Source organism: Sapajus apella, unplaced genomic scaffold (assembly GCF_009761245.1).
Source record: "Sapajus apella isolate SASKATOON/1434 unplaced genomic scaffold, GSC_monkey_1.0 scaffold15, whole genome shotgun sequence".
Lineage (NCBI taxonomy): Eukaryota > Metazoa > Chordata > Mammalia > Primates > Cebidae > Sapajus > Sapajus apella.
The window spans coordinates 10,120,722-10,131,700 of record NW_022436955.1 but is presented as its reverse complement, the minus strand read 5'-3'; the positions used below and the strand labels follow the sequence as shown (position 1 = coordinate 10,131,700).

Here is a 10,979-nt window from a genome sequence, read left to right as displayed (position 1 = left end):
TTGAGACGGAGTTTCACTCTTGTTACCCAGGCTGGAGTGCAATGGCGTGATCTCGGCTCATCGCAACCTCCACCTCCTGGGTTCAGGCAATTCTCCTGCCTCAATCTCCTGAGTAGCTGGGATTACAGGCACGCGCCACCATGCCCAGCTAATGTTTTTGTATTTTTAGTAGAGACGGGGTTTCACCATGTTGACCAGGATGGTCTCGATCTCTTGACCTCGTGATCCACCCGCCTTGGCCTCCCAAAGTGCTGGGATTACAGGCTTGAGCCACCGCGCCCAGCCTCACTCCATGTTTTATCTCAATCTCTTTCTCATGTTCTCTCTCTCTTTGTGCTGTGTTCTGGGTAATTTCCCCATACCTTTCAGTTAACAGATCTCTTTTCAGCTCTCTGATCTGTTTGTGAATTCATCTATTGACATTTTTATTTCAATAACTATATTTTCTATTCTAGACACTGTACTTTTAAAAAGTCTGTCTATTCTGCCCTCATAGTATCTTATTCTTTTCTCAGGAGTCTTATGTCTGTGATCATTTAAAATATATTATTATTTTCAGACAGATCTATTATTGCATATTCTCAGGATTCTAATCCATTTGTGGCATTTTTGTTGATTCTTGATTCCTAGTAATGGTTTTTTGTTTTCTTTTTTTAATCAGGTGTTTTGTAGTTTCTAATTGTTAGTTCATTTTTGACAAGGTTTTCCCCCTCCCCACTGTGAGAATCTTTTCATGCCTTGATCGTGATTTTGCATTTGGTTCTATCAGGAGTCCAAGGATAACAGCAGAATATCAACAGACTGGGATCAATTTTTATGGTAATTCCCAGAGATGAAGGTTTCTGGGCTGCATCAAGGTTTCTGGGCTGCAGGTAATAATAATTCAAACTCCAATCTGTACAAAGGGCAGGCTCAAGGTTTCTGTTTCTCAAGGAAGACTTCTCCCCCCACTCAAAGCTCAGGCAGAGATGAACATGTTTCCTTATTTCTCTGTGTTGGTAATAAGAATGGTATGTGTCTTTGTCCGTCTTTTCCCTAAGTGGGTAGTCTTTCCAGGGTGCTAGCTTTATACAGGGTTTTCAGTTCTAAATTCCCACTTTGCTTAGGATCGAGGCCTTATTTCTTGACTTGAGAGTGCATGAAAATCCATGCTCTAGTTTCCTGAGACAATGCCTTGTGGACCATTCCCGCTCATACTTTGTAGCTTATGTGATCACTGCCCCGTTTTTCATTTCTGGCGCCTGTGTGTTTCCATTTCTTTTTTGCCAGCTCATTCATTCAGTTAAAGTTAAATACTGGTTGCATTTCCCCTGATATTTTTAGGTAAGCACAGCAGGAAGATTTTCAGGGTTCATTGGTTTTACATCTTGCTGGAACTAAAAATGTCTTCTCAGCCTCCTTGTTGAGGAACTTGTCCTCTGCCTGTCCTTTTACCTTGTCTTCTGCTTGTCCCTTTTCTGAGAGTCCTTATTTGGCCCTCTTGTCCTTTCTTCCTGTATTGGAGGTCCTCATTTACCTCATCAAGACCTATAGATCCCTGGACCCTAACAGTTTTTAACAAGGAGGCAGGACAAAATATACTCATAAAGCTAAGTTTGAATCTTTTTTCTGCTACTTACCTGCTGAGTGACCTGGGGGCAAGTTACTTGGCCATTCTAAGCCAGTTTCCTCATGTGTAAAGTGAGTGAAACAGTGAACAAGAGGGCTCTAGAGCCAGGCTGTGAATGTGCAATGAACAAAGGGACTTAGGAATTGGGGTTTTCATTGACTGGCATGGGGTTAGGTGGATGTGCCCTGTGATTACACAGGTGATGGGCAGGGATTCAACTCCATGAGTCCTCAGGCACGGTGTCAAGCAATTTACATGTAATCCTCAGGATTAAATGTCAATTCTGCAAGGAATTACGACTGTCCCCATGTTACAGATGAGGAAACAGGCTGGGAATGGTTCATTAACTTGCCCAGTTCTGTCTCATTCCACTAGATGACTGCTTTGGGCTCAACATCCTTCTGATCCAAACATCCTTTATAGAGATATTAATTGGAGACCTAACACTGCTTTAGAAGTGATTTTTTTTAAAAAAATCTCATTTTGTCTTATTTTATTGATTTATGGGAGAGTAATTTTCGTCTTTAAATTTTGGGGTTGGGGTCCTTCTGGGGCGATCTTCCAGTTAAGTGTGAGCTGGCACAGGAGTTCAGAGGAACAACTGGTTGCTACACCTCCCTTCCCTCTAAAGAGAGCAAAGGGTCAGGTTCTCTTTGACCACCGGGTAGGTAAGAGTTCCACACTGTCACTCCAACACACAGGTAGGCTTTTTTGGAGCATTTTCTGCCTAGCTATCCCTCTTGCACCCAGCTGCCTCTGCCTGGGCCCCATTGATGCTCTGAGCCCCTGACTCAGGCACAGATATGGGAGGTGAGGTGTGTCTCTCTGGTGACTTTCCAGGTGCTCCCCCCGCCTCACACACACACATGATCAGCATTCTGGACACAGGCACTCTCCATTGCCCCTTACTTACAGAAATGGGCCACAGGATGAAGGGTATGTATCTGTTAATGGCAAAGCTGTACAGTAAGATGAAGAAGCTGAAGATGGATATCTCCATGGTGATGATAAGCTTCAAGATGGGGTGCACGGTGAGTGAGGAGAACAGTATCATTGCCACTATTAGGCAGACCTGCAGTGAGACAGACACCTGAACCAGCAGCAAGGGCCTCTCACCATCTTTCTGAGGACCTGGAGCCTGCTCCTCCTTTCCCCCACCTTTGGTCAAGGCCCCCCACCCAGGGATACCAGTCCAGCTTACCACACTCAGAATCTTGACCTCAGCGTGCCCCAAGAGCCAGAACTCTTTATTGCTGTCTTTTAATTCCCACCGGTAGCGGCGACACCCCTTCCTCGTGCCCACTTCGTGCTTGGGCTGCACTGACTTGGGTTTCTTCGGTGCTGCCGCCTCATCGTCCTCATCCTCTCCGGGTTGGTCTTTGGCGGGTTGGTCTTTGGCTGGAGGTGGAGCTGACACTGGCGCCGGCTTGTCCCCCTTTGCCGCCTGCTTGTCCCCCTTTGCCGGCTTGTCCCCCTTTGCCGGCTTGTCCCCCTTTGCTGGCTTGTCCCCCTTTGCTGCCTTAGGTGCCATGGCTGACTCGGTGTCCTTGGCTTCTCACAGCCGGCCTGTTTTTTCTCTCTCCTGCTGTTTCTGAGTAGGCCAGGCCTACCAGAGAGCCTGGTGTCCACCGAGCGGCTCAAAAGGCCCACTCAGCTAACCGCCAGGACCACCGAATGCCAACTCTCGCCCCCTCTCCACGCGCGCCCGCGTCCGCGCGCAGCTGCCGGATCCGCTTACCCTCCACGTGCGGGCCCCCGATGGGCCCCACCTCCGTTCCCTACCTGCCGTCCCACCTCGGCGCGGAGCTGCCCTCGCGGTCCCAGCCCGGAGTCGCCAGGCGGCCTGAGGTCTGGAAGCTGCAGCTCCGTTGCCAGGTCAGGGGGCTGCGAGCACCGGGTCACAGCCCTGAGCTCCGCGGGCGCAGCGCCATGGGCAGAAAAATACAACGCGACTTTCACAAGGCAACGAGAGGAAGCAGGCGTTCTCAATAAAAGCAGCAGCCCTGATTTTATGGTCACATTTAGGCCGGAATGGGTGACAGCATGCGAGCTCGGGGGTGGGCTCAGAGGGAGCGATTCGACAGAAACTTGCATCTGAGAGGGCGCGGGGCTGGCGTCAGGCGGGCCTCTGCGGGGCGTCGGGGCCAGTTTCAGGGTAGGCATCCCCGGCAGGGGAAACCGTGCTTTCGACTTCGACTCCCAGGAATTTTTTCAAGTTAGTCCTCATCGTCTTGGTGACCACAAACGCATCGATGCCACACACGATTACCGCTGTGAGACACAGGGACTGTCAGATACAAGACCATATGCGGGAAGGAAAGGCGGGGTTATTTTGCAGCTCGGTAACAAGGTCTCGAACCTACCTCCATCCAGGGCGGGCGCTGCGGGCGGCCTCCTGTCCCCTCTGACCCTTCACTACCCCAGTTGGCTGCTGCAGGCCCACTCTGCCTTTCCCAGAAAAAGGGATTTTGGAAACAGGGGATTTTGTTGCCAGTAGTAGCCTCGCCTGATGCCTGAGGCACCAGGAAAGGACCAGGGAAGGGCACTGGCCCTATGCGTTTGCAGGTAGGGGTGAGTCCTGAGAAGGCTTCCCCATAGAAAGACTTTTGGGCTATGTTTGCAAAGGGCAGGAAGGAGTTCCTAAGGGGAGGAGGGTAACCCAGGCACTAGACTAAGGTCTCTAAGGAATCTGGTGTCGTCAGGACCTCCGGGGCTGCTGAGAAGGGGGCAGAGTTGAGGCTGGAGAGGTGCAGGATCTGGGACTCTTATCAAGAGGTCAGGTGTGAGACTCAGAAAACCCACTTGCAGTGGCCATAAGGTGAATGGAAAGTGAACCAGGCTGAAGGCAGGAAGACCAGTGAGGGGTGGGATGTGGGATAGCTGCCATCCAGTAAGAAGAAATGGAGACCTGGGAGTGGGAACCCCTGGCAGACGTGGGGGGTGCCCATGGCACAGATATTCCCCTGTGCACGCCAGGACTCTTGACAGGCTTGGATGTTTCTCTTTATGGTCACTTAATTCCTGGCTGCTTAATGAGCTTTTCCTAGGTATGCTTTGCCCTAGCAAATCTGTGAGCTTCCCCAAAGAGGAAGGGGCTTCATCCCAGCACTGAGCTCAGGTCTGGCACAATCCAATGGGATTGACAGATATTTACTGATTATGGAATGAAGTCAAATAAACTTTTTTTTTCTTCGTTAATTTCTGTTCTCACTGTTTAACTTCTTGAACCAAAGCCCTACCTCCCCACCCCCACCCCCTGAATCTTCCAAGCATTTGATCTGCCATTTCTTGTGTTCTTCCATATGATGAGGGTTTGAGTCCCAGTTTGTCCCAGTCTTGTGACCCACAGCAAGGTATTTAACCTCAGTTCCTGTATCTGTAAAAATGAGATTATAAAGATGAAGTCAGAATGTGCCTAGCCTGGTGCAGGGCATATACTGGGCAATTCGACATGTGGCAGGCTTCTTCCTGCCTTCCTTCTTGAATAGGCTGGATTTCTCACTTTGACAGTGCACTTCCCCCCCTACAATCTCTCTTTTTATCTGTCTTTAAAATACAATTCTGTAGTCCAGAAGATCAAAGTCCTATTTATAGATGAAAAGATCTTGCTTAACATTTCAAAAATAGTGTGTACAATTCTCAAAAGGGGTTTAGCAGACTCTTGCTTTTGTACCTATTCGGAGAATGCATATTAGAATTAAGATTTTCATGAGCTCAGAGTTGGTGCAACTTCGTATCATCTGAAGAAGTCAGTGCAAGAAGGAGAGGGGTGGCAGTGGGAATTCTGCTTGGTTAATGATCTAATGGAGTCTGCTAATTTCCCTTTTCAGTCTTGGAATACTGATCTTAAATGGAGTCATGCAGGCTTCTACCTACCCCTCCAACATAGAATAAATGTCTTCTTTTCTTTTCTTGCATGGCCAAGAAGGCAATGACTGAGAGGAACGCAGCTGTAATGATACTGTTGGTAAGATCCTGTAATACAGAATAGAAAATTCTCAAGTTTATAAAAAAATTAATTTCATAAATATGTAAGCTTGTCAATTACACATCTAAGAATAGATGCCTTTAAAAAACTTTCCCTTTGATTAAGATGAGGAGGAACCCTGAGGCACAATTCTTACATCGTCCAGAGACATGAGTTTATGTGATGTTAAGGTCCTAGATATGACTTTGTCTGCAGAAATGGGTTTATTTTCATTAAAGAATACCATTAGAAAAAAAAGCTGACAACTTTTTCCATCAGGTTTTTCTTAAAGGGCATAGGAAAGAGATCATGAAAAAACCTAGTGGTCAAGGGGCCTAGCCCAAATTGGCCCTCTAAAATGTGATTTTTTGGTATTTTTTAATGTAAATTCTGCAATCTATTCCATACCTTATTTAATATAAAAATAAAATTTTAGCTTAGCACTTTAATTATGGATTTACTTCTCCTCCCAGATCTGGAAATTGAGCCACATTTATTCAATGAGTTTACGTGTCCCGAGAACATATGAACTCATCTGAGGAGCAGGTCTCATACTCTGGAGTGAATATTTTTTGCTCTTTCCTGAAACATGGCTGGAATTGAATGTGCTCTGACATCTGCAGGCTCAATGTGCTCCTTCTTGTGGATTCCAGTTGGATTTCAGTCCTGAGTTCTTTAATTGCTAGCTCAACCTGCTTCTTTATGGGCTGAAATAGTGAGGATGAGTGGGTAGGGGTGCCCTCCTGGGTGAGCAGTGGCTGGGCTTCCTTAGCAAAACAATGGGAGAACGAGTATGCAGTGAGTCAGTGACAGCAGAGTATGGGTAGGGGCAAAATCCTAGAGGATGTAACCACAATATGGGCCAGACACCTAATCTGAATACCTTCAGTCTTTAAGTCTTGATGGTCTGACTTGGTAATGGCAGCCTTTCTGGTGCACTGGTCCAAACACATCAAGGAGCACTGCCATCCAGTGTAAGGATCATGGAGTCATAATGGCCCCAGTGGAGCTCTTTGATGTGCCAAGCATTTCCCAGTTCATCATTTAACCTCATTTAACCCTCACAAAGCAGCATCCAAAGTCGAAATTGTCATCATCCCCAGTTTCCAGAGGACATGGTGGAGGCTTAGAGGCATTTTTCAGTAGCTTAGGATTGAATAATGGGTGGAATCAGAACTCAACTCACTGTTGCCTCCCATCAGGGACACCCAAATAAGGAGGAAATGAACTATTCTCCTAGTCTGCAAGTGCAGCATCCAATCCATCTTTGGCATTTTCTGTGGGATGGGTCTGGAGGGTCAAAATGATACTGCACAAGTTGAGTGTTTTTGTTGATGAACTCTTTTGGCCTGCCAGTTCCTAGGTGGGGCATATTTTATTACCTGTCTGCCAACTTGGCAATGTGTAATATGGGGATAATGACTGAGGTTCATTGGGTCTGAAGATTAAATGGCATAATGACTCTGAAAGCATCTGATAATATGCCTGGCATCTAGTAGGTGGTGGGAGTGCATCAAAATGTAGGTTCATATCTGCTCTCAAAATGTTAACAGATAGTAAACTCTCTGCAAACTCCAGGTGTTCTTCCTGTTGGGGTTGGTGACCAAGGAGTCCTATTGTGGAATGCGACTTGCCTCTAGGAAAGGCACTAATGCCTACTGTTTTGGTGCCCGGAGTTAACACTGGAACAGGGGCACATAGCAGGGCTGGTAGAGGTTGGAAGTAAGTCCCAGCTGGGTTCTGCGGGCTGAGAGGGCAGGCCTGACTGAGGCAGGTACAGTGGTTTGTAGCTTTGCAGGAAGCTTAGCCCGTGAGGACTGTGTAAACCAAGGTAGTCAAGGATGTGAACAAGGACTCTTACAACTGGGAAGCAGAGTGTAAACTTTCAAAAGTCAAATATTCTTTTTTAAAAATTGCTTTCTGTTGGCCAAAACATCTACATAACCAGAGCTCAGTTTCTCTGACCACTAACTGGCTGTGGCCTTAGATCATGAGAATTTGGGTGAAAGCACACCAATAATGATAATAAACCAACCACAGACCAGGCCCAACCAGTCTTTGACTACCTGTCATAATTTTGCTTCCTTGTTGGACTATGGATATTATAGTTTACCGTGGTCCTTACTTACAAAGAAGTGTTCTTCTGAACTGTCCATTGGAGCTAAGGTTCGCCTTGTATCTAACAGTTCTACTGTAGCTAGCTCACATTATTGAGCACTTACTATGTGTCATGTACTGTGCCAGTGTGTTAATATATGATCTCATTTGATTCTCACAACAAACTCTCATTATCCCCAGTTTACAGATGGGTAAGCAACTTGCCCAGGGTTGTTCAGCCAGTAAGTGGCTATGACCTTGGGCAGTCTGACTTGAGTGCCCAAGGGCCTTCTTCCTGCCAACCTCCTCCCTTTTGCCTTAGACACAGACCCTCTTTTTTGCCTCATCTGGACAGAGAGACAGATATGGTTGATGGCTGTATTAAAACTGCAGCTGGGCTTGGCCATGTCCAGTATGACTTCCACTTTCCTCATAAATGCCATCCTTACTTATTATCTTTCCCTTTCCCCCCAAATACCTTATTGACTCAACTAACTTTCTCTGACTAAAATGAGAAATGTGTTTTTTACTTGACAATTTTTACATAAAGCCTCCAAATTATTCTCTGAGATATTCAAAATCACGTAGAATTATAAGTGGGAAACAGTAAGATGCCTTAATGGTGGGTACTTAATATTTTAAAACCAAAACTGAATATTAGAAAAAAAGTTAATCAGGCCAGGCATGGTGGCTCACACCTGTAATCCTAGCACTTTGGGAGGCCGAGGCGGGTGGATCACCTGGGGTCAGGAGTTCGAGACCAGCCTGGCCAACATGGTGAAACCATGTTTCTACCAAAAATGCAAAAAGTAGCCAGGTGTGCCTGTAACCATAGCTACTCGGGAGGCTGGGGCAGGAGAATTGCTTGAACCTGGGAGGTAAAGGTTGCAGTGAGCCGAGATCTTGCCATTGCACTCCAGCCTGGGCAACAGGGCGGGGTGGCTCACGCCTATAATCCTAGCACTTTGGGAGGCCGAGGTGGGGGGATCACAAGGTCAAGAGATTGAGACCATCCTAGCCAACATGGTGAAACCCTGTCTCTACTAAAAATACAAAAACTAGCTGGGTGTGGTGGCACGTGCCTGTAATTCCAGCTACCTGAGAGACTGAGGGAAGAGAATTGCTTGAACCAGGGAGGCAGAGGTTACAGTGAGCCAAGATTGTGCCACTGCACTCCAGCCTGGGCAACAGAGCAAGACTCCGTCTCAAAAAAAAAAAAAAAAAGTTAAAACATTATTAGTTTCACAAAATGTAGTATTTGTAATTGGAATTTACAAACATTGAGTATTCAACTAACTGCAACTTTCACTGGTTTCATTTTTTTGTTTTAGTTTACAATGTTTATTGTATTCCTTTAAAAAAATTGCTTTCTGTTGGCAAAAACATCTGCTTGACCAGAACTCAGTTTCTCTGACCATGCTGGATTATATTCTTTATGATGTAGAAGTGTTTAAAATATGAGCTACTTAGAAGACAATAATTCGAATTCATACTTTCTTAGGTATCCTGGTACCTGACACTAGGCTAGAGTGGGGGAATTGGTAACCCTAAAATGAAGAGGGTGTGTGGGGTGAGGAAAATTGTACTTTTCCTAGCTTTGATGCAGACTCATGCTGATAAAAATGGGTTTAAATTTTAAAAGTTTAAATTAACTTTATTTATGGATTTAGTTCCATTCTCAAGTCTGCAGGTAAAAGTAGTGCTGTGGAAGTTGGCACATTTATTCTGTGAGTTCACATGAACCAAGAACACCAAGAGCCCATCCGAGGAGACCTCATAGGTCCTAACACAGCTTAGGGTTGAGAGTTGGGCCTGTACCATCCCCATGGTGTCAGGGTCCCTGGCACAGCCTTCACAGCTGCAATTCAGAGACTGAGTATGGGTCCCTGAGCCCAGGCTCCATCATCTGTCCAGAGGAGGAGGCCTTGACAAAATATGGTCCCAGAACCCACAGATCTCAGCAGGTCACTTGGTCGCCTGTATCTGCAGCCAGTGCTCTTTGGGGCTTCCCTGCTGAGTCCAAGCCCCGATGTATCAGACTGTATCTGTCTCCATGGTGGAGACTTTTACTTTCACCCCTTTGTCAAACAATAACTAGAATAGGGAAATAAGGAACTCTATCCTTTTATGAGCCTTTAAGTTAGAAATCACCACTTAAAGTCAGCCCTCCTTACCCTAATCCTAGACCTCCTGGGAACCAAGCCTTCTTGCCTTGGAGGGAAGGGCTGAAAGGAAGTGGTGCTGCGTGTTGGGCACCTCTTGTCTGTGGGGAGGCCTCTGAACCTGCACAGAACCTGAAACAGTTCTAGTATGAAATTGACTGTGTGTTCCGGGGCTTTCTGCACTGACCTTATCATAAGGTCCCAAGCGACTCCTGAAGTTTGATTCTAAGCCTGTCTACCTTCTGAAGTGCCCAAGTCAGCACCTCCTAGCACTAATACCCTCACGAAACTTGCACATTTCCTGCTGTGTCAAGGCCTCCCAGTGGTAGCTACTTGCCCCTCTGAAAAATTGTATAGGTACACATCATTTCACAGAATCTGAAAGAGAGGATTTGAAAGGAAGGGACTGGATAGGTGAACACAATTTGAGTCCTGTTTTGATGAGTCTTTTTCAAAAACTTCCAAGTTAATTATATCACTTACCATCTGACCAACTGTGTGCTTGTTCAGTATGTGTCCTGCTAGTGTGAACTGAACATCAGAATAACTGGGCAACCATCTTGGTAACACAGAGTTTCCCCACCATGAAGCTCCTGGGAGCTCACAAGGCATATCCTGTGCTGTGCCAAGTCTGGCCCATGCTCTTGAGGACAGTAGCAGGGAGGCAAGGGCTCCAAATCATACTCAGGGCTCCCATAGCCATCCCCTAAAGAGAAGATACTGTCACTTAAGACAGACAGCAAGAGGGCCTGGCTTTATTGGAGTTGACCAAAGGCTTGTAACCCTACAAGAGCTGGGCTGAACTTTCTGTGACCACTGTGAGAACAGGTCCTCTCACAGGACACTCACAGTTCAAGCTCAGGAGATCCTAGTTCTTACCTCTGTCTGGGATACTTCTTGGGCATTACCCCTGGACCCTAAAGGAAAGTATGACATCTCCTGGCTCTCTCCAGCTTTGTGTGTGGACCCAGCCTGCATGAGTCCTTTCCTCAGAGGGCTCCGGTCCTCCTGACCACAGTTCATGGTGCTGTGGAGCCATCAGTCACCCACCCCCAAGGGCCTGTGTACATCCACCAGGATAACCAATTCACCTTTGGCTCTCTCTCTCTGTCTCTCTCTCTCTCTCTCTCTCTCTATATATATA

At 46.5% G+C, this 10,979-nt stretch overlaps 2 protein-coding genes across 2 annotated transcripts in view; both read right to left on the bottom strand.

Annotated features, from left to right (window-relative positions):
* Nucleotides 1-3,497, bottom strand: part of CMTM2 (CKLF like MARVEL transmembrane domain containing 2) — a 15,636-nt gene extending 12,139 nt beyond the window's left edge. Inside the window, exons 1-2 of the mRNA XM_032284121.1 lie at nucleotides 2,811-3,497; nucleotides 2,523-2,681 (exon numbers count right to left, since the gene is read on the bottom strand). Coding sequence (XP_032140012.1) covers nucleotides 2,523-2,681; nucleotides 2,811-3,140 — 489 coding nt within the window. The 5' untranslated portion in view covers nucleotides 3,141-3,497. The remainder of the gene's footprint in view (nucleotides 1-2,522; nucleotides 2,682-2,810) is intronic.
* A 94-nt stretch (nucleotides 3,498-3,591) lies between these two features.
* Nucleotides 3,592-10,979, bottom strand: part of CMTM1 (CKLF like MARVEL transmembrane domain containing 1) — a 13,076-nt gene continuing 5,688 nt past the window's right edge. Inside the window, exons 3-4 of the mRNA XM_032284120.1 lie at nucleotides 5,486-5,584; nucleotides 3,592-3,896 (exon numbers count right to left, since the gene is read on the bottom strand). Of these exons, the coding sequence (XP_032140011.1) occupies nucleotides 3,726-3,896; nucleotides 5,486-5,584 (270 nt within the window). The 3' untranslated portion in view covers nucleotides 3,592-3,725. The remainder of the gene's footprint in view (nucleotides 3,897-5,485; nucleotides 5,585-10,979) is intronic.